General features: G+C 39.3%; 1 protein-coding gene across 1 annotated transcript; it reads right to left on the reverse strand.

Moving 5' to 3' along the window:
* Window positions 1–6469: 6469 nt before the first annotated feature.
* On the reverse strand, window positions 6470–20555 carry LOC147316905 (uncharacterized). Its single transcript, XM_086313064.1, has 13 exons — window positions 20295–20555; window positions 19836–19981; window positions 19442–19619; window positions 18978–19217; window positions 18666–18862; window positions 18433–18526; window positions 17827–17961; window positions 13548–13735; window positions 9976–10125; window positions 8600–8845; window positions 8225–8444; window positions 7017–7222; window positions 6470–6783 (listed from the first exon to the last, which is right to left on the reverse strand). Exons 2-13 carry the CDS (start codon window positions 19962–19964, stop codon window positions 6568–6570), a joined length of 2199 nt encoding a protein of 732 aa, XP_086169190.1. The 5' UTR covers window positions 19965–19981; window positions 20295–20555; the 3' UTR covers window positions 6470–6567.
* Window positions 20556–23695: the final 3140 nt, after the last annotated feature.

The following is a 23695-nucleotide window of genomic DNA, read 5'->3' on the forward strand; positions in this document are numbered from 1 at the left end:
TGGGGTTTTCTTAAACATAAATTGGCCTATTGAAAAAATGTAGTGGTTCTTACTACATTTTATTTTCAATAGACCAATTTATGTTCAAAAAAAAAAAAATTACAGCAGAAAAGAAAGCATGGGAGACATCTGATGCATTTCATTGCTTTTTAAAAAATAATTTATAATTTATCTGGAACAAATAAAAGAAAGTAAAAATAATCTTTTGTGGATTCTTTTTCTTCAATAAGTAGTAGAATAGGCAGTTCTTTATACATAAAGCGTAGTGTTTTGTTAAAAAATAAAGTGGCACAGCAGCACTGTGTTAAAGGCCTGTGTTTTTACCATCAGCGTGACAGCACCGTGCCGCCTTTGCAGTTTTAAGGCCCAGGGAAACAAGCCTGCCAGCGCTCTGTAGCGGCTGTGACCGCTGCCGATAAGGAAAGGCTGCTCTTCATAGAGGACTCAAGCTCGGGGAAACGTTTTCTGGTCGACTCTGGCTCCCAGAAGAGCCTCTGGAACTCTTGTGTCGTCTTTACAATGGTATATTATTTAATCTCAAAAAAAACAAAATAAAAAAAAATTGGAGATTTCCCGTATCACATAACATGTGCAGGTACACTGGTACAGCACATGTGAGCGAAATTCTTATGTGTGTGCAACAGAGGTGTGCAAAATACAATAACATAAGAACAAGCAAAATATACGAATGGGTAAATCTGAGAATTATAAGAATAAATATATGTACAAATATAAGAGTGTATGTTAGGGCTGTTCGATATAACGATATATATCAAATGACAATATAAAAATGTCTATCGTTTCCTATTACGCTATCGTTTGTTTCGTGATGTCGTAAAATAAACTGTTTACAGCAGTATTTTTCATCGTTTTGACGGTCACCTTAGTGGCTATATTAATTTCTTAAAGTTCTCTCTTTCTCTCATATTTAATATAACCACACTATGGGCGGGCAAGTGCCTGTTTTTACGTGTTTTCGTTAGCAACAATGACGGTAAAACCATCGCGTGGTTCCGCTGTACGCTTGTTTGTTTTCCACGTAAACCTTTCACAATAAAGCTCAAGATCCTGTTGAGACTTTTCAAAACAAACTGAATCACATGAGAGAGTATGCAGAGTTTACAGATGAGAAGCAAACAAAGAGCCGTCAGACTCAAACTATATGTATACACCTGCCCGCCTTCGTAAACAACTAAATGCTATGTTGCCCTATCATTTTTTGATTGGTCCACATGGTATATTTTTTCACCAATAGGAAAGGCTGGGGGAGTTGGGAGGGGGACTGAGTGCTTTCTAGTGTTTTTCCTTATAAAAACCGTTTCTTCCCGCAGTAAATATAAACAACGATAGTATTCAGGAAGAAAACCTGCATATATTATACTGAACATAAAGTTGTTTGCAAAACTTGTGCATAATTTTTACAAATGTACAACTTCTATTCGCATTTCAAGTTATGAAAACAATTCCTTAAACATGTTTGTGGCTTTTACAGTAAAAATGACAAGTATTTTCTACTCGGATTTTGAATTTTTTTTGTCTGAATTTAGATCTATTGTGCAAATATAGTATAAATGAAAAATTAACTCAAATTTCAGATATTTGAGGTTGTGCCAAAAAAAAAAAGAAGAAGATTTTTTTAAAGGTGAAATATAGAGGTAAAATCTAAAGTAGTCAAAAACGGCCAATTATACTCTGGACCCCAGAGGGTTACTAAATACATTTACATGTCTTGGTGACTGCAGCTGGAACCTTGGCAAAAAGTGTATGTGTGTGTGTGGAATGCTAGCTACCAGCATTCATAATATAATAGTTACAATAGCAACAGTAACCAGGGGGGTGGGGCTTAAATGACAGAACAAAGACAGGCTACCATGATGTCACATGCCAGGCCACTATGATGTCACATGCCAGGCCACCATGATGTCACATGCCAGGCCATAAAAATCTATAAATAGGGGTGCCTCGACACACAGTTGTAGAATTCCCTTGCAGGTGATTTTAAGCTAGCGATTGAATTGTGTTTTCAGATGAAAGCGCTTATAACCTTCTCCCAAAGTAGAGTACTCTTCCTCCACCCAAACCTAAAATGTATATTTCTAAATACAGGGAAGCAATTGTATTAGAAAATAAATATAAAAATGAACACAGGACCATGGTGCCAAGAACAGTTAAGGCCCCATCTCATCGCGAAATGTGCCCACAGAGGCCAGAAGGCGAAAAACCTGAACACACATTCAGGAAAAAACCAGAACACACAGGCATGAAGAAAGTCATGGCTCAACCTGCTTGTGTGGATACACGCAAAGGGGACAAGCAGCTCCTTGAGAAATCTGGACTTGTCCCCTTTTATTTACAGAAAAACGATTACAGAATCGTTCCAGGCTACCTGCGTAGAAGAAAGGCAGAGAAAGAAAAGGCTAAGCAGGACAATGATGCCTGGTTAACAAAACAACAGGAAACAGTTAAACCACTGGCCGAACAGGAGAAACAAAACATTCTCCAGGGCCTAAAGAGGAGGTTTAATGAGCTAAACTTTGAATATCAATCCCTCCCTTTTACTATCTCCCCTTCACAGCACAAAAAATACAATTACAAAATGTTTCTCGAAGAGGCAATGAGTCAAGTTGAAAAAGACATTGCCCTTTTTGAGGAACATAAATACATTTACGTAGGCAGGGAAGATGCATCTGACGAACAACAGTTACAGCGGACTCCACTGCCACCCATTAGACCGAAAAAGACAAAGTTGACACCCGCTCCTCAAGTCACACAACCAACGAAAAAGGAAACTTTCTCGACCGACAACCTACCACCTTTTCGTAGGATGTGTGTTCCACCTATATCCAGAAGTGGAAAGCAACCTATTCCCATGACTGAGAACCTTCACAGACAACCTATTCCCACCCAACTAGTTATAATTCCACGACCTAGTCCTGTCCCTCTGCCACCTATTTGTAAAAAAGCTGAATCTACACCCCGACCACCTGTAAGACCTCCAATGAAACGAGGTGTAACACCCATCCTTCCACCCATTTCCACCAAAAAGCTGTAGTGCTGTACCGTTAGAGTAGTTTTTTAACTACCTAACCCCCAACCGGTCTTGACAGAAGCCGCACCATCTGAGCCTGGTTCTGTCGAAGGTTTCTTCTTTTTAAGACAAAGGAGTTTTTCCTTCCCACCGTCGCCCAGTGCTTGCTCAGATGGGATCATTTGATTGTTGGGGTTTTCTTAAACATAAATTGGCCTATTGAAAAAATGTAGTGGTTCTTACTACATTTTATTTTCAATAGACCAATTTATGTTCAAAAAAAAAAAATTACAGCAGAAAAGAAAGCATGGGAGACATCTGATGCATTTCATTGCTTTTTAAAAAATAATTTATAATTTATCTGGAACAAATAAAAGAAAGTAAAAATAATCTTTTGTGGATTCTTTTTCTTCAATAAGTAGTAGAATAGGCAGTTCTTTATACATAAAGCGTAGTGTTTTGTTAAAAAATAAAGTGGCACAGCGGCACTGTGTTAAAGGCCTGTGTTTTTACCATCAGCGTGACAGCGTTGTGTTGTTTTTAAGTACTGTATAATACTTAAATATGATCAGTTAGACAAAACCAGCTGATGACAAATGTTTTGTCTTGCTTTGTTTTATATTTGGGACAGTTCTTAACCCAGTTTACAGCATGATTTAGCAGATATACATTTGCCCTTCTAAACAGAGAATGTTTCAATTTCACAGGTTTCACCTCAATTCTTTTATCTGCTGAACTAGAACACTTCAAAATGTGTGACAGTACCAGTAGATAACCACATTTCTGCAAGTTTGTTTTTTGCTTGTTCAGCAACTTCAGCAAGTGGTTATTGATGTATCATACTTTCTTCAGTCGTGATGGATTCTGTTTTCAGACAGGGTAAAACATCAGGATGGTGGCTAATACGGAAAGAAAAATGGATGGTGACAGAAAAACAGAGATAGCTTATACTAGACAGAATGGCCTGCATCCCTTGCTGTGTTCTTTTAATTCTTCAGCAAGGCATTTGATGATGACTATGGGTTCTGGACTTCATGTAAATAATTTTCATCCAAATACTAAAAACAATCCTTATGCAACTTTGTCCAATTCATAACTGGGTACTAAAAGGGCTTCAATTCATGAACAGATGATGCAAGACTTCTGTTTAACATCTTTAATAAAAGCTACGAGTGGAAACTTTCATTTAACATCAAGTCTTGGCAGCATACAGAAGTAAAATATGTAAAAAAAATTGAAATTGCCCAACATTTACAGATTTAATGTGCTATATGTGCATGCCGTTGAATGCATATGTATAGGTTTGTGCATGAGTTTTCTAAGGCTGTGTTGTCATTCTCAGTTTAAGAAGCAGCACAAATACAATGGGCCTGCTGAGCCTGACAGCCATAAGCATCCGTCATAATGAAACTACCTTTAATGAAACAAGCTCAGGAACTGCCCCTAGACACACACACACCTACAAGTTAAGCACACTAATAACTCATATATATAATCTGTGAAATCTCACATAGAGTGCATTTTGGATGTAACAAGAGCACATCACAAGAAAGCAACAACAAATAAATAAATAAATAAATGACACCCCGCTAAACAATAAATATATCACCAGTGTTGGGACTAACGCGTTATTAAGTAACGCATTACAGTAACTACGTTATTATTGTGGTAACGAGCACGGTAACTAGTTATTATGCCAAAACCAGGAACGCGTTACTCGTTACTGGGATTTAGATAGGCTCGTTATTCGTTACTTCGTGTGGTGGCTATCGCGGAGCTTCCACAGATTCAATAACATTAGCAAGTGGTGGAAGCCAGCAGGTGGATGAGAGAAAGGGAGGCAAGAGGAGAGACCCGAAGCGGCCGCCGGTCCCAGTGTCAGGTGAACTGAACTTCAGGTAAGAAGTTATAACCTGCAGTCCATCTGGGTCAGATATGAACCAAGTTTAGGTGGAGTTTATTTTCGTTATGCTGACTTTTTTGTACTGCGTGCTAGCTAGCATGACGGAGTTTCTATACAGCTGGGTGGGTGCTATGTTACTGATGTTGAACTTTATTTTGTTCATAAGGTTAATTATTAGAGTTGCCAACCGTCCCGTAAAAAACAGAATCGTCTCGTATTCAGAGAAAATATTACGCGTTTCTTATTGAGGTGAAAAGGAACAGTTTTTCCCGGACTTCAGCTACAATGAAAAAGACACAAAGCTGGAGTTATTCTGTGTTTACGCTGCACAGCTGCCTCTTCTTCTCTCATCCTCTCACCCTTCCTCTCCTGTTTCTACTTCAATCATGAAACTGATCAATGATCAGCTGATCGGCTTTTCTCTCTTGTTTATTTATCGCCCACTTTGCGGCAGAAAGAGGAAACCAACGGATGTCGCGGTAAACAACAGCAGCACTTTTAAGCTTGATCAGCTGTTGTTAGAATTTATTTAATATTAATTTCTAGTATCAGCTGATGCTTGCTGGAGCCACAGCTGTAAAGCTGCTGGTCATGATGTCGGTTTGGAGATGTGGTGAGTGGGAAACATGAAGATGAAACCAGGAGATGTCCTTACTGAATCATCAGAGCTGTGATGGAGAAACAGGTTTACCTTTTAGTTAACATGAATGAGTTGAAGGGAAGTTATGAACTGTTTCTGAGAGATAAATAACACCAGGATCCTTTTCTAAGCAGCTGACAGCTGGTAACTGTGCAGGGGCGGGTCTAGCAAAGTGTTGCCAGGGGTCCATGTAGGGAATTAAAAGGGAAAGGGGGGCACAAGGAAATACTTTCTTATTCTCATTTAAAATGTCTCACTTTTAAAAAAATAATTATCTGAGTCTTACAACAAACAATTGATAGATTGATACATATATACCATCAGAACAGTGTACATCACTGTCACAACAGTATTTATTTTCATTCAAAGGCTTTATGATTTTTCCTATAATGGTGGGCCGGTCTCTAGTCAAAATGCCCGGGACGATTTTTTTGTCCCAGTCCAGCCCTGTATGCAGCTCATCTGCAGTCTGGTGTTACCTACATCTTCCTATTCAGAAGGCAGAATTTCCGAGTTCTGAGTACAATCGAAAGCACCACGACTGCAGTTTTTGTGTTGGATGTAAAAAGCAGGCTAGGATAGAATCAGGCGTGGGATTTCTCTCGTGGAAATGTGCACATTATTTTTTCCTTTCTATTGGTAGGTGGCACAGTGCACTTGTGGTAAGTAAGCAAGCTAGAAGAAGAATCTTGCTGGGTATCCAGTTACGGAAGCAACACATTAACAAGAGAATTCTGAGTAAAACCAAAGTTACTTTCCCTAGTAACTAGTTACTCTGAAAGTAACGAGTAACTTGAAGTAACTGAGTTACTTTTGATAGAAGTAACTAGTAATGTAACTAAGTTACTCATTTAAAGTAACTTACCCAACACTGTATATCACAGAACTTAACTTTGAGTGAGAAAAAAAGAGAAATAGTCTGGAAACAGATGAATTTTCAGTCACTGACACAGTGGGAGTTCTGGCAGACACGTTGCACTAAGAAATGTCTTATTTTTAGAGACTGACCTGAATGTATGTTAGATACTGGTCAACACTGGAGCACTTTGGGATGCTGTAGCCCTTGTAGAAGCTAAATGCAGGTCCAAACATTTCCTCACTGAACCACACCTTGGCAAAGGTGTTGAGGAGGCGCTTGTCATAGTCGTCGGTCACACGACCACCGTATTGAATCTCTCCAATCATGTATCGAACTGTGTTCCAGGACACACCCTAAGGAGATGATAAAACAGTGATAAAGGATGACAAAAAAATTGTTCATGAATGTGCAATATAATTTGTGAGCAGACTGAATACATACACAGTCAGAAAGCTCTAAAACTCCCAGCAGATGGCTGTTGTTGATAAGTATTTACAATATCCTTTCTTTAAATCTCAACCCTTTTAACATTTTTTTATGGTCAAGAGTCCTAATCACACAGAATAATAAGCATTACTCTACCTACCTTCTTAATATCCATGTCATCAAGATGGTTTTGAACAAACTGGACAGTGGCATTAAAATCAGCCTGGTTGAACTCATAGGGAATATTCCATCCCAGGGGGCCATATTTCCTTCTCTCCTGAACTGTGCTGTGAAGAAAGGCTACTGCATACAGCATCGGCCTCCACTGCGCCATGTTACTGACATCCAAAAGGTCCTGGTTTATACCTGGTCAGGGACATGCAGGTCAAAAAGATGTACTGCATGCCCAAAAGGAGGCTAAGTGTAACATCTACAGAAATGTATTGAAATAATCCATAACTGAATAAAGTCAGTTACTTCTAAAACCAAGCATTGCACAAACATGCACACACAGATTTCTTTTTTAGCGAACAGTTAGGATTTGTTGCGTAAATGTGGGAGAAAAGATAGTGAACTGAATATGTCAGTCAAAATAATACCTTCTTTCTGATATAATACCAAACTGCAATTACTAATCGAAATCAGAATTCCCTAGCAGATCATTACATGGAGAAACCTTTGGAATGCAAGCGCGCGGATCCACACAGGTATGCACACGGGTGTTCACTGCTCGTAGACCCAAATTACACCTTTCTTGGCTGCTACTTCGACGCACATCTGTCCTGCATGCTGCACAACAACATTGAATATTTAGTATTTACTGCTGTTTACACTTAGCTAGATTAATGCGATGGTGTTGTGTTTAGTATGTTGCTTTGTTTTTTTTTTCTGCTTGTTTTCTATAAAAAAAATAAAAAAAAATTCAAGCTGTAGATACGATCTCAATTCCCCTCCAGGAACCATGTCATCTGAGCCAGGAAAAGACAGCTGGTTTCTACATTTTAAAGATTCTTTTCTTTCTTCACCCTTGTTTTGGACCAAAACACAGACTAGATAACTCAGACTTGTTTAAAATTTTACTAACCTTGGGTAACATGGGTAAAAAACAAAATCCGGAATACAATAAATATAGCATCAAACAGGTGTTTCTCCCACATTTCCATCTTTTTATTCACTTACTTATTCCTATCATGGATATCACGAAGTAGAGGTGTTTTGTATATCTGCATCTCCAAATGTACACATCAATATTGGAATATATTTCATTCTCTTAGGTCCTCTTTCTTTATCACATAGATAAATTGGATCTATTAAACTGGCTAGTATTGCTGGACTTCTTTAATGTGAGCTTAAGTGAGCCAAACCTACCGCCATATGTCCTCTTAAGCCCTGCCTTGAGGCCCTGTGGTGGTTCATTGGTGAACTTGATGGACATCTGGAGAAGTGTGATGGGAAAGTGTCTGTGGACCTCAGTGGTCATCCAAAGGCGGAAGCTGTTGTTGACAAAGTCTGTCTCTGTCACAGTGTCCATGAGCTCATCCATGAAGTCCAAACCCAGGTGGCAATTCTGGAGTAAGGCCCAGCCACCCTGGGGACAAACACAGTAGTATGCCTATCATCCATGACGAAGACTATAAATGAGGAGTTCAAGAAAACCCTAAATAATTTCTATAAATTCCAAACCACATTTTTAGAGACAGAACATCTGTATTGCTAAAACAGCAGTAATATCTCACCACTCACATTAGCCATAGTTTGCTGCAGAAGCTTGCGTGCGTGGACCTCTTGTCCTTGACCCATGGATACATAACGGGTCTCGATTTTCAGCTTCTTCCCGAGTGCTATAATGGAGTCAGTTGGATCTGAGCCCATTGAAAGGAAGCAGATGAGAGGTGTTCGTGGGTCCGACTCCTCCCACATCTTCTCTAAATCAAGAATCACCCCTTCAGTGTATTTCTCCCCTACTGCGTCCATTATGTATTTACGGGCCTAAAGGAAAGAATATGATGCAAAGCAGATGTAATTTTTTAAATGCTTTGTAATGCAAAGAGTTGAGCAAAGTAGTCCAATAGTATATATTGGAATAAATTTACTTTCTAGAAAGCTGAGAACTGAGATAATTCTTCAAAGCATTTTCTTTACTGGCTAACTCTTTTTACCCTTAAGGCTAGGGCAACTGTGGACTGGACTGTGAGTTTAACTAAATAAATTGGACTCCAGGCTTGTCTTCAGTGGGCCAGAAAGTTATCCATCAGTAAAACTGAATATCTTTTAGCCACTGTAAATATTCAGGCACAGCAGGCTGGAGGGTGAAAGCTGTATAACAACAAGTTACACAAGCTGCTTCTTATCTCAAGAAGAGCTTTGACCAAGCAGCTTTCAGTGAAGATTAAGAGATTATACATTCTTGTTTTGTGGTCCGTGTCTCATTTATGTAGCTGTATTTTTAAGTCAGGAGGTATCGCTTCCCAAGCTTTAAGCCATTAACTCTCAGATTAGCAACTTTAAGCCTTTTCTCTTTCTTTAGTGGTAATTATTAATTTTAATTGCAGTCTACAGTATACTATTGAAAATGCACTATGATAGAAATGAGAAAAGTAGATTTACATTGCCTGTTCTACTTGTTGTGTTGTATATTATAAAGTAGGCAAAAGCATGACCAAAAAACAGACCAGACAACCAATGTTTGGCTTTCTAATTAAAGAAAATGGATTGGGTGACCCTTAGCCATCCTATGCTGCTATAGGCTGGTTAGACTCTTCTGATGCTTTTAAAGTTTACACTGCGATATTCATACTGTTAATATTTCCCTTCTCACTCCTGTAGTTTATGTTTTGTCCTTGGTCTCTCTATGTTCTCCTTTTCTCTCTCCTCTTTACCCCTCACCAGTCGCAGTAGATGGCCTCCCTTTCTGAACCTAAACCAGCTTCTGCCAAGGACCCGATCATTAATTCTGGAGCACCGTCACCAAAGGCTTGTTCACAGGGGAACTTATAACAGTTATTACAATATTAATGTTCCAAGGAACTTTTTGTTTTGAATTGGCATTATATAAAGAAAACTGAATTTAATCATTGTATCTGTCCTCTATAGCCATGCATAAACATGTCTCTCCTTACTTGTGCGATGGTCCTGTCAGGACACCAGCAGCGTATGAGGAGCAGCCGTCTAAAACAGTCAAGAGACTGGTCATAGGAGTTTGGGACTACTTCCTCCTCTGGGGCCTCCTTGTCAAACCAAGCCTTCCACTGTTTCTCGTTACGACTTATCTGTAAGAAGACTTATCTGTGACAAAAAGCTCTGACGTGGGAAACAAATATAAAACAGGGCAAAACTTTAACTGCATTACAGCACATCAAAATCTGCAGAAAAGATAAAAGAATACTGTGAACACTTCAAACATATTTAGACACAAAGTGATCTTCAAAGTGGCCAACAAAAGAAAGCTAATAAGTAACAACAAAAAAAGACAAAAGAAGGATGAAATGTACCCTGTTTGACTATGTGCACTCCCTCGCTCTCTCTCTGTGTCTCGTCTCCCTTAACTGTTTCCGTGTCCCCCTCGTTGTCTCCTCCCGTTATCTCCCTGGTCCGTCTCATCTCCCTGAATTTTCTTTCCTCCCAGCTCCCGTGTCAAGTTGTGTGACTTGGTCTCTGTCTTAGTGATTCCTGGTTTACTTTGATAGTCTTCTGTCTGGTGTGCATCATGTTCAGTTTTGTGTCCCCGTGTCTCGTTAGTTAGATCACGTTCGGCTGGGTCCCCTCCAGTAGTTTGTTCCCTCGTTTGCCCTGGTGTGTATTTATGTCTGCGTCTCCCTCTGTCCTGTGTCGTGATCTCCCTCATTTCCCCGCTGTGTGCTCTGCCTGCCTGTGTAGTTCATGTGTATTCCCAGTTTAATAAGTTTTGTATTCCTGGCGTCCAGCAATAAAGCTGTTCTGAGTGTGAGTCTGCATTTCTGTCCTATCCTGCCTGCTTCACACAGCAATTCATGACAATATAGCTGAGGTCTCATGCATGGAAGAAGTCTTATTTATGGCACTTCATTTTATAACGAGCACAGACAGACACAACATGTAATGCGTGATCTAACTAGATGATTATGCAATAACAGGAGGCCATGAATTGACACTGCTGTAAACACCATGTGCTTCCAAGATGCGATCTGCATGTGTGATAGCACAAAATATGCCAACAGATTGTGCTAATATTGTTATGTTTATCACAACGAAGCACAAAGGAAACTAGACTAGCAGAAGTGGCATGGCAATCAGAATCAGAATCAGAATCAGAATACTTTATTGATCCCTGGGGGAAATTAAACAAGTCTGGCAATGGCACGGCAATAACCTTTTAACTGTATAACAGTGGATACAGCTCATCAATATAGCTTTAAACTCTCACATACTTTAGGATCAAATTTAGAAAAAAAAAATTGAGGATATACCCAAGACAGTTTAGCAGTCAGTCATAAGGTAACACATACATAGTGGAGGGACCAATTATTTGATCCCCTGCTGAATTTGTAAGTTGCCAATTTGTAAGTTTCACTTCCAATGAAATGAAAAAGTCTCTATTTTTAATGGTTGTTTCATTTCAATTTAGAAAGACAGAACATCAACCAAAAATCCAGAAGAAACACATTACATAAAAGTTACAAATTGATTCACCTATCATTGTGAGAAATAAGTATTTGATCCCCAAGCAAAACATGACTTAGTTCTTAGATGCCCTTTTTGGCAGCCCAAATTACTGTCTACAGTTCAATCCACAAGATCATTTCTGAAGCAGTAGTAATTGTACTGTGCCCCGTTCTAATGCCAGACTGAAATTCACTTAACACATTAACAAGTAAAGACTGTTTTTGCTCCAAATTTATCGGAGATTCGATAATTTGAGACTGAGGGCAAGTGTTACTCTTCTAAAGGCTCACTTTTACATAACAGGTGAAATAGGCAGTTTTCCATTTTTTTTCTTGGAACAAAAACATACAAGGAAGCAAAAATTCAGTTTAATCCAATTCAATTTGATTTTAATTAAGGTTTATTTTTATTGCTAACTATAGGCTTTATAAAAAAGGAACGTTTTATTTATCTTAAAACAGAGGAAGTGGATAATTTTTTGAAATAAGATGGTTGCAATATGGTCTATAATTAGATGAGACACTTAGATCAAGCAAGGAATTTAAGAAGTAATTTAATGACAGAAACCTTAAAAGCCTGTGTTATGTATCCTGTTAATAGTGACAAATAAATTATAATTAAAATTGTAGTATCACCCTGGCTACAGCGATGAAAAGAAAGTGTGTACAAAGTCAAGACGTAGAAGAAGATAACTGAACATTTTCAAACATCATCACTAAATGCTTGACTAAACCTCAAAACTTCTGTTGAATAACTTAAACTTCTGAATAACATCGAAAGTCAGACCTGTCGTCACAATAATACTGCAAGAAAACTAGCCCATTCGCTTATACCATTGGTGTGTATCTTATGAAGAAATACACAAAGCCAACTTCAATGTCACTTTGCTAAAAGCAGAACAGTTAGAAAGTCCACCACCTCCTCCTTGTCTTTTTTTTTTTCACCACCTCTCTAATCCAGAGCGTTTCACTTTAATTTGCTACACAGCTACAACATCCAGGGGGACCTCAACCAGTCCAGCTTCAGTCCAGGGCTAATCCAATAACATCTAGCAAAAACGTTCCCCACCTGTGGGTGGATGTTGTTCTTGGAAAACTGCTTATTTAGGCCCAAATTATAAACTATCACCATTGCAAAAACTTCAGGCACCGACACATATGGTGGTCAAGTCAGAATCATAAATCACCTTAAACACGCATGTTTTTATCTTTTGTAACAACAGCAATGCCATGGATAACTGTGTGTAATCGAACAAAATTAGAAAAAATTAGGCAGGTTTCCTAATAAAGCTGTATTAACAACATCTTAACAACTAGTTTCTTTAAGAAATCAAGTCACTTCAAAGGGATAAAGCAAGCCCTGCTTCTAAATCTCAATAAAAATGTACCTTTAAAATATTGCTCATATTTAGGCATGTGTGTAATCTTGAAAAAGAGTATGCCCTTTAACGACTACTTACTGCAGTCAAAAAGCTACCTGCTGCTACTTAACACACACACACACACACACACACACACACACACACACACACACACACACACACACACAGAATAAAAAAGAGGAAAATGATCTCTGACCCCTCTCGCCACAGGGAGGAATTATTCCACTGTTATGTTTAATGACTTGCCTCAGGACAGCAAATGAGGCAAGGAGATAAAGCGATTTAACTATTACTCAAAGAAATAAATCACATGAAATAGCAGGCAGAGCCCAAAGTTTAATTCAAAAACTGACTTATAAAATATTACATGTTAGAGTTCAATTCCATTTTAGTGTTATTTGTGATTCATTTCAGTTTTCAAGATTAAAAATTTTGCTTTAAAAAAAAAGGAATCATTATGCGATAAATCTAACAGCCAAGAGTAAATATTGATGTCCATGCATGCACAGCATGTCCAGGCACCATCTGAAACAGATACAGTTCATACACTTCAATATTCATTCTGTTAACTAAGGTGTCATTTACTGATGTTAAGAACTGCCTCCTTTAGATATTTCCTCTGACCAGTCAAATAGATATTAGCAGTCTTGTTCTACTTCCATCACTAACCATGGTAAGGAAGATGCCAAACTCTGGGTTCATGTCCACATTGTCTCCATCTGTGAAGACAAAATTTTTGCGACGTTCCTTCTTGCAGGTGAGAACTATCGCGATCTGCTGGGCTGCCACAGAAAGAACTGGGAGGTCGATGCGGTTGAACTCGTCAAAACAGCCCCACGAACCAGACTGAGCCAGACCTGGTAAATCACATAAACACAGAGCTATGGTCCGTCCGCTGCAAACAAATAAGATATCTGACATTACATATTGTGTGATTGTTGTTTTTTTTTATCTGTATTGTTATGATTTATTAGCAAAAAAAAAACCCCACAGGCCTATAACCTGATAACTCAAACCCTTAAACTTCTTTCTGGGTATATATTTATTGTCACGGTCCTGGGTCGGTGACCCAGTGTTTTGAGTTTTGTTGTGTTTTTGATCTTTGAGTTCATCATGGTTATCACTGTTAGTGTTTTGGTTTCTGTCTCAGTATTTCTAGCTCTCTAGTTTGTTGCTCTGTGATTTCTAGTTCTTGTTCCCGTGTCCCTATGTTCAGTGTCAAGTCAATTTCAATTCAATTTTATTTATATAGCGCCAAATCACAACAAAAGTCGCCTCAAGGCGCTTCATAGATACAGAGAAAAACCCAACAATCATATGACCCCCTATGAGCAAGCACTTTGGCGACAGTGGGAAGGAAAAACTCCCTTTTAACAGGAAGAAACCTCCGGCAGAACCAGGCTCAGGGAGGGGCGGCCATCTGCTGCGACCGGTTGGGGTGAGGGAAGGAAGACAGGATAAAGACATGCTGTGGAAGAGAGACAGAGGTTAATAACAGATATGATTCAATGCAGAGAGGTCTATTAATACATAGTGAGTGAGAAAGGTGACTGGAAAGGAAAAACTCAATGCATCATGGGAATCCCCCGGCAGCCTACATCTATTGCAGCATAACAAAGGGAGGATTCAGGGTCACCTGGTCCAGCCCTAACTATATGCTTTAGAAAAAAGGAAAGTTTTAAGCCTAATCTTAAAAGTAGAGATAGTGTCTGTCTCCCGAATCCAAACTGGAAGCTGGTTCCACAGAAGAGGGGCCTGAAAACTGAAGGCTCTCCCTCCCATTCTACTTTTAAATACTCTAGGAACAACAAGTAGGCCTGCAGAGCGAGAGCGGAGCGCTCTAATAGGGTGATATGGTACTACAAGGTCATTAAGATAAGATGGGGCCTGATTATTTAAGACCTTGTATGTGAGGAGCAGGATTTTGAATTCAATTCTGGATTTAACAGGAAGCCAATGAAGGGAAGCCAAAACAGGAGAAATATGCTCTCTCTTTCTAGTCCCTGTCAGGACTCTTGCTGCAGCATTTTGGATTAGCTGAAGGCTTTTCAGTGAGTTTTTTGGACATCCTGATAATAATGAATTACAGTAGTCCAGCCTGGAAGTAATAAATGCATGAACTAGTTTTTCAGCGTCACTCTGAGACAGGATATTTCTAATTTTAGAGATGTTGCGCAAATGGAAGAAAGCAGTCTTACATATTTGTTTAATATGTGCGTTGAAGGACATGTCCTGGTCAAAAATGACTCCAAGGTTCCTCACCGCGTTACTGGAGGCCAAGGTAATGCCATCCAGAGTAAGAATCTGATTAGATACCATATTTCTAAGATTTTCAGGGCCGAGTACAATAACCTCAGTTTTATCTGAATTAAGAAGCAGAAAGTTAGCGGCCATCCAGGTCTTTATGTCTTTAAGACATTCCTGCAGTTTAACTAATTGGTGTGTGTTATCTGGCTTCATGGACAGATAGAGCTGGGTGTCATCTGCATAGCAGTGAAAATGTATGCTATGTCTTCTAATGATACTGCCTAAGGGAAGCATGTATAATGTAAACAGAATTGGTCCTAGCACTGAACCCTGTGGAACTCCATAATTAACCTCAGTGTGTGAAGAGGACTCTCCATTTACATGCACAAATTGGAGTCTATTAGATAGATATGATACAAACCACTGCAGCGCAGTACTTGTAATACCTACAGCATGTTCTAATCGCTCTAATAGGATATTATGATCAACAGTATCGAACGCTGCACTGAGGTCTAGCAGGACAAGCACAGAGATGAGTCCACTGTCAGAGGCCATAAGAAGATCATTTGTAACCTTCACTAAAGCTGTTTCTGTGCTGTGCTGAGCTCTGAAACCTGACTGAAACTCTTCAAATAAACCATTCCTCTGCAGATGATCTGTTAGCTGTTTGACAACTACTCTTTCAAGGATTTTTGATATGAAAGGAAGGTTGGAGATTGGCCTATAATTAGCTAAGACTGCTGGGTCTAGAGATGGCTTTTTGAGTAAAGGTTTAACTACAGCCAGCTTGAAGGCCTGTGGTACATAGCCGATTATTAGAGATAGGTTGATCATATTTAAGATCGAAGAATTAATTAATGGCAGGACTTCTTTGAGCAGTTTTGTAGGAATGGGGTCTAAAAGACACGTTGATGGTTTGGAGGAAGTAATTATTGAAGTTAACTCAGAAAGATCAATTGGAGAAAAAGAGTCTAACTTAATATCAATGGTACTAAGAGTAGCTGTAGATAATATTACATCTGTGGGATGATTATTGGTAATTTTTTCTCTAATGATAAAAATTTTATTTGTGAAGAAGTTCATGAAGTCATTACTAGTTAACGTTAAAGGGATGGTTGGCTCAAAAGAGCTCTGACTTTTTGTCAGCCTGGCTACAGTGCTGAAGAGAAACCTAGGGTTGTTCTTATTTTCTTCAATCAGTGATGAATAGTAAGATGTTCTGGCTTTGCGGAGGGCTTTCTTATAAAGCAGCAAACTATTTCTCCAGGCTAAATGATGATCCTCTAGATTTGTGACACGCCATTTCCTCTCCAGATTACGAGTCATCTGCTTTAGGGTACGTGTTTCAGAATTATACCACGGAGTCAGGTACTTCTGATTTGAGGCCTTAGTTTTCACAGGAGCTACAGTATCCAGAGTCGTACGTAGTGAGGAGGTGAAATTATTAACAAGATAATCGACCTCTGTTGGGGTAGCGTTCAGATAGCTGCTTTGCTCTGTGTTGGTACAGGGCATTGGAGATGATAACAGTGGGTGGATTATATTCTTAAACTTAGTTACAGTGCTTTCAGAAAGACATCTACTTTGATAAAGTCTACTCTTCACCGCTGTGTAATCAATTATTGTAAAAGTAAATGTTATCAGGAAATGATCAGACAGGAGAGGGTTTTCAGGAAACACTGTTAAATGTTCAGGTTCGATGCCATATGTTAAAACAAGATCTAGAGTGTGATTAAAGTGGTGGGTGGGTTCTTTTACATTTTGAGAGAAACCAATTGAGTCTAATAACAGATTAAATGCCATGTTGAGGCTGTCATTTTTAGCATCTACATGGATGTTAAAATCACCCACAATAATTATTTTATCTGAGCTCAGAACTAAATTAGATATAAAGTCTGAGAAATCAGACAGAAACTCTGTGTAAGGCCCAGGTGGACGATAGATGATAACAAGTAAGACTGGTTTCTGAGTTTCACAGCTGGGGTGGACAATGTTAAGCATCAGGCTTTCAAATGAATTAAAAGTCTGTCTTGGTCTTTCATTAATTAATAGGCTGGTGTGAAAAATTGCTGCCACACCGCCCCCTCGGCCTGTGCTTCGAGATTTCTGGTAGTTAGAATGGCTCGGGGGTGTTGATTCATTTAAACTAACATAATCATCCTGCTGCAACCAGGTTTCTGTAAGGCAGAGTAAATCAATTTGTTGATCAATTATTAAGTCATGTACTAACAGAGACTTGGAGGAGAGAGACCTAATATTTAATAATCCACATTTCACTGTTTTACTCTTTGGTTCAGATGTGGATACTGTATTGTTCTTTCTTTGTGATTGTTTATGTTTAAGTTGTTTGTTGCTGGTTTTTAGTTTGTTTTTTGTCTGTTTGGGAGCTGACACAGTCTCTATGGAGATGGGTTTTTGGGGGGGTAGCAGGAGGATGTGATGGTAACGGCTAAAGTGATGTAGAGCGGTCACCACTTCCTGCACATTAATATCAACAGGAGAATATGAAATGAAGTGCACTTATAGAAAAATAAAAGACATTTATATTCATTAAATATACAGAAATATAGATGAAAATATCTGTTGTAAATGTGGGATAAAGAAATATAAAAAGTGTATGGCATGATTTAATAAAAGACAGCTAAGTTTGGATTAGTTTCATATAAAAAATAGCTTAATTAAGTGCCATGTACCTTTTTACTGGAGGTGATAGAGGTGCTAAGTACAGAGATTAGCTTGGCTATTTCCTTGTTCTCAGACACACTCTTGTAGTAATTTCTGGCTTGGAACGGGATGGCCTGGATCATAGAAGCTGACATGTCTGAGGTACTGCCATCTGAAAATGACAGAATTTCACAGAAAACACATTGAGCAGAAATGATGGACATTATTCTTCCAAATATTAACTTCTGGGCTTTTAAAACAATTATATGTTACAGGTCTTTTTACAAGAGAACATGTTAATAATGGAATTACTTCCATTTAGTTTTTCTCTCTCTGTATATATAATTTCTAAAAGTAAAATGTGCTTTTCATAGTGGAAATTGATTATCCCTGCCGCTTTCTAATTAAATATGTATTTAATTTGCATTAAATATGAAATTCTTGAATATTTTCCTCCCCAAGCAATATTATGTGTTTCTGCCCCTGGTCAGATATTTGCTTGCTCTGCTGAGCTGTAAAATCGAGTTGTAATTGTATGCTGAAAACAGCAAATCTTAAAATTTTAAAAATGAGTGAGCTGACACAGTTGGGAGCTGTTGAAGGTCTGAGGTTAAGCTATGAAAGTGATAATGTTCTCTATTACCAGCCAAGCTTCTGTATGTTGTTGCTCCGTCCTCTGTTTCGCTCTCAGAGCTGTCTTGTTTCAGTGCTGCCATTCGCCTTTCATTCATTTGTCTCTGGAAAGGGGAATGTAAAACCTCCGGGTTTATTTAGTACACTGCTGGACCACGACAATATTAGTTTAAAAAGAGCAGTTCTAACAGTTTATTACAGTTATCAAGCTAAATGTCACAAATTGATTTTTCCTTTATTCACCTTAGATATCCTTTCTTTGCTCCACTGGCTGACTCCTTTGCTGACACTGACTACACACTCTACAGCGCGGTTTAGAGCCTGTTGAACCTCCTCCAAAGCTGGAACCATGACAATGTTAGGGATGGAAAGGGTCATGTTTACTCTGAAGATTGCATGGTGATCGCTGCTTTTGCCATGGCTGGTTGGGTCACTTGCAGCTTCAGAGGGAGAGAAGGGTAACACACATAAAGTATTGGAATAGACATTTTATGAGCTTATTTTAAATATTTTAGGCCTTTACAGAAATATAGCAAACAATTAAACAAGACGCACCAGAGAAGTGTATGAGCGAGGACGTATGTATGCGCTTGCGCAACATCTCAAGGGTGTTGCGTGTCACTTTGAGCAAGGCATCCACATTACGGTGGTTGAAGTAGGACAGCAGCTCCTGGGCTTCCTGCTCCATCACTTCCATCAAGTCCCTCTTCTTCTTCCTCCTCACCAACGGAGAAGAAGGACCAACACTAGCAGAACGTAGCAGCGTGTTTCTGGAGAAGAGACGCTCGTCATCACCTAAGAAGGTGACACGTTTACAGTCAATACGAACACCTTCAGCAACACTTCACCTTGAATAAATCAGCATTATAATAAAAGTAAAAACAACAAGGTCCTAAAAAAGGTAATCCCCTTTCCTTTAAAAACCTTTGAACTGCCTTTTTTAACTTGTCTCTTACAGCATTGAATCATAATTATCACACTGTATTGTGTTTGATCGTGAAAGGAAACTGTCAGCATACCTTCACTGTCATTGTGGTCTATGGTCTTGCTCTCTGTGCAGCTTTCTTCCTCAAACTTCTCCACCTCCTCTCTCTGATTGTGGTCAAACTCTAGCAGCATGTTGATCAGTTCATTAGCTGCCTCCTCCACCAGTGAGCTCTTCATGTTCACTTTCTGGGCTTGTCTTATGCAAAGGTCCTAGACACATGCAGATATACAGTTCAGTTCAATGTAATTAATCTTTAGAATAAGAAATAATGTTTAAATACAGAAAAAAGTATTTTAAATGTGTGAGAATTACCAAAACCACTTAATAAATATTGATAGCATCTTTCAGATGTCTGCATAGTTACACAGACTTAGTAGAGCAACAATAACCCAGCGGATACTTTTATTTTATTTGTCTTCGTTTACCCTGGTGGTTTGAACAAACTCCTCACAGGTCACAGGCTCATCCTCTGGCAGGACACACAGGTTGGATATGCTCATCTCCTGCAGTACTGCTTCTATTCTAAACTCCACCAGGTCATTCACTCTGTCCATCAGCAACTCAAGATCAGCTAAACAGACAAAAAAAAAACCACACAAAAGAGAAAGGGAGGGACACAAACCCACCAAAAATAAGGGAAAGAGGGAAAAATCAAAGGGAACTTGTTATGCGTTTGAACAAAGGAGAGAACAGTGATAAACAGACAATTCAGTATAAAAAAAGACAATGTGTAGAGAGAGAAAGAATCTATTGAATATATGAGTGTTACTTGTGAGAAAGCCACCTATGCAATAAATCCATTAATCACACGCAGCCAGTGCTGAGTTGCAGGAATGTCTCGTGTCAGCGTGTACAGGATCGATCTCGTTACATTTTTTGCTTACCCAACACTTTGTCGATGCGGTCGAGATACTTGTCAATATTCAGAGATGTCCAGTTGAGGGAGGTCAAACCCGGTTGTATAGCCTCATCCACCTGTCAAGTAAGTCATGTATGGTATGATGATGGTGATGCACTTTGTAAGCAACCTGCTGTGACAGTCAGTCTCATACCTGTCACCAGTTTAATGCTTAGAAAAGATTCATGACGAAACCAAGCAACAATAAAAAAGGATCTAACATTTTTTTGTGTGTTCTTCTGACTTACTAGAGACAACTGAAAATAAAAACATAAAATCAAATGAAATCAAATAAAATGAGTCCTATTTTGAACTTTTATGTAATCACATGACGCTCGATCATGGGATGCTGGGTTGGACTGAAATGCAGGACTTTGCAGAGAAATATAAAATCAAAACAAAGCTTTATTAGCTAGCACTGGCAAACATAATTTAGCTAACTGCAGCGCGCACAACATGAAGGATTTGACATCGACATGATAAAGAACAGAGGGAAACCATCCATCCTTAGACTACGATGACTGAGAACCTTCACAGACACATCCATCCATCCATTTTCTTACCCTTATCCGGGGCTGGGTCTTGGGGCAGCAGCCTAAGTAGAGAAGCTGAGACCTCCCTCTCCCCAGTCACCTCCTCCACTACCCAAAGCTCATGACCACAGGTGAGGGTAGGGACAAAAACTAACTTTGAGTCAAGCTCAGTTGCTTTGATCTCTTGCCCAAGATGTTGATTTTTTTTATTTTTACCAAAGTTCATTTTTTGGGTTAAATAAAAAACACTTTTTTGGACTTTAACCTGTGCCTGACTGTCCTTTACTGTTCGGTCAATCACTCTAGGATTCCCAATCCCAGCCGGCCACCTCGCACCAAGGGCGCGTCTCCAGGAGACTAGTTCCAGAGCCCAAGCCATTCACATCCACCATATCTAGCCGCTACCTCTCAACACTCACACACTAACTCAGGCTCCTTCTCCATGAGAGAGGTGACATTCCATGTCCCAATTGCTAGTTTTGGTAGCCGAGGGTCGGTCCACTTACCTTAGCTACATGTGGCATGGCCAGCTGTTCAAAGACACTCTGAATCTTGGCACGCACTCTAGTGTCCTCGCTCAACATCAGCTGAAATGAGATAGATGCATGTTGGAGCATTTTTGCAATCACACAAAAGGGATGAACTGAATTTTTCAGTTGACAATAAAATGGGTTTTTGTCGATTTTAGTCATTTTTAAAAATCTGTGTGGAATTTAAACACAATTCCAGGATGTTTTATACTCCTACAGGGAGTGCAGAATTATTAGGCAAGTTGTATTTTTGAGGAATAATTTTATTATTGAACAACAACCATGTTCTCAATGAACCCAAAAAACTCATTAATATCAAAGCTGAATGTTTTTGGAAGTAGTTTTTAGTTTGTTTTTAGTTTTAGCTATTTTAGGGGGATATCTGTGTGTGCAGGTGACTATTACTGTGCATAATTATTAGGCAACTTAACAAAAAACAAATATATACCCATTTCAATTATTTATTTTTACCAGTGAAACCAATATAACATCTCCACATTCACAAATATACATTTCTGACATTCAAAAACAAAACAAAAACAAATCAGTGACCAATATAGCCACCTTTCTTTGCAAGGACACTCAAAAGCCTGCCATCCATGGATTCTGTCAGTGTTTTGATCTGTTCACCATCAACATTGTGTGCAGCAGCAACCACAGCCTCCCAGACACTGTTCAGAGAGGTGTACTGTTTTCCCTCCATGTAAATCTCACATTTGATGATGGACCACAGGTTCTCAATGGGGTTCAGATCAGGTGAACAAGGAGGCCATGTCATTAGTTTTTCTTCTTTTATACCCTTTCTTGCAGCCACGCTGTGGAGTACTTGGACGCGTGTGATGGAGCATTGTCCTGCATGAAAATCATGTTTTTCTTGAAGGATGCAGACTTCTTCCTGTACAACTGCTTGAAGGTGTCTTCCAGAAACTGGCAGTAGGACTGGGAGTTGAGCTTGACTCCATCCTCAACCCGAAAAGGCCCCACAAGCTCAATATTTGATGATACCAGCCCAAACCAGTACTCCACCTCCACCTTGCTGGCGTCTGAGTCGGACTGGAGCTCTCTGCCCTTTACCAATCCAGCCACGGGCCCATCCATCTGGCCCATCAAGACTCACTCTCATTTCATCAGTCCATAAAACCTTAGAAAAATCAGTCTTGAGATATTTCTTGGCCCAGTCTTGACGTTTCAGCTTGTGTGTCTTGTTCAGTGGTGGTCCTCTTTCAGCCTATCTTACCTTGGCCATGTCTCTGAGTATTGCACACCTTGTGCTTTTGGGCACTCCAGTGATGTTGCAGCTCTGAAATATGGCCAAACTGGTGGCAAGTGGCATCTTGGCAGCTGCACGCTTGACTTTTCTCAGTTCATGGGCAGTTATTTTGCGCCTTGGTTTTTCCACACGCTTCTTGCGACCCTGTTGACTATTTTGAATGAAACGCTCGATTGTTCGATGATCACGCTTCAGAAGCTTTGCAATTTTGAGACTGCTGCATCCCTCTGCAAGATATCTCACTATTTTTGACTTTTCTGTGCCTGTCAAGTCCTTCTTTTGACCCATTTTGCCAAAGGAAAGGACGTTGCCTAATAATTATGCACACCTGATATAGGGTGTTGATGTCATTAGACCACACCCCTTCTCATTACAGGGATGCACATCACCTAATATGCTTAATTGGTAGTAGGCTTTCGAGCCTATACAGCTTGGAGTAAGACAACATGCATGAAGAGGATGATGTGGACAAAATACTCATTTGCCTAATAATTCTGCACTCCCTGTAGTTACATGCAGCTTTGATCATTTGGTTGTTCACTGTATGCATTTTTGAAATTTTAGCTACAACTGTGTGCTATGCTCACCTGTATTCTATTGTAGTGTTTCTTAAAGACGTCCTGTTTTTGCAGCAGTAGAAGAGCAAAGGGAGGGATTGCCAAATTCATCTTTGTCATGCAGTTCACCTCTCTGATCTGCGTCAGAATCTCTGGGTCAAAGTTCACAAATAACTCGCCAGTTTCTGGAGATCTGACCAGAAGAGAGGCTTGCAGGCCAACTTTGGCATCCTCCATCTGCGTTGAGGTGTTTAGTGAGGTTTATGTGAAGAGATGCAGGGAAAATGTGTGAATAAGAGGGGAGAAAAGATGTTCATTCAGTTTGTGTTTCAGATCCTCAAACTAATTTTAATATTAGACAAAGATAACCCAAGTATGGACAAAATGTAGTTTTTTCCAGCAAGAACTGCAATGATTCTTTTATCTCGCTGTAGAAGAACTTTGCCTCTTTCTTGTTTACAGAATTGTTTTAATTCAGCCACACTAGAAGGTTTTCA

Source organism: Aulonocara sp. 'chitande type north' Nkhata Bay, linkage group LG12 (assembly GCF_057382095.1).
Source record: "Aulonocara sp. 'chitande type north' Nkhata Bay isolate Kocher_YH1m ecotype deep benthic linkage group LG12, A_spYH_male_GT1.1, whole genome shotgun sequence".
In the NCBI taxonomy this organism is placed as follows: domain Eukaryota; kingdom Metazoa; phylum Chordata; class Actinopteri; order Cichliformes; family Cichlidae; genus Aulonocara; species Aulonocara sp. 'chitande type north' Nkhata Bay.

Bases quoted from the DNA above. Each gene is read 5' to 3' on its own strand.
- LOC147316905 (XM_086313064.1), bottom strand. From the start codon at position 19,964: ATGGACAGAGTGAATGACCTGGTGGAGTTTAGAATAGAAGCAGTACTG. The intron at 19,218-19,441 runs GTATGCTGACAG...TCACCTTCTTAG, and splicing joins AGACCACAATGACAGTGAAG to GTGATGACGAGCGTCTCTTC. The intron at 17,962-18,432 runs GTAATAGAGAAC...TGTCATTTTCAG, and splicing joins AACATACAGAAGCTTGGCTG to ATGGCAGTACCTCAGACATG.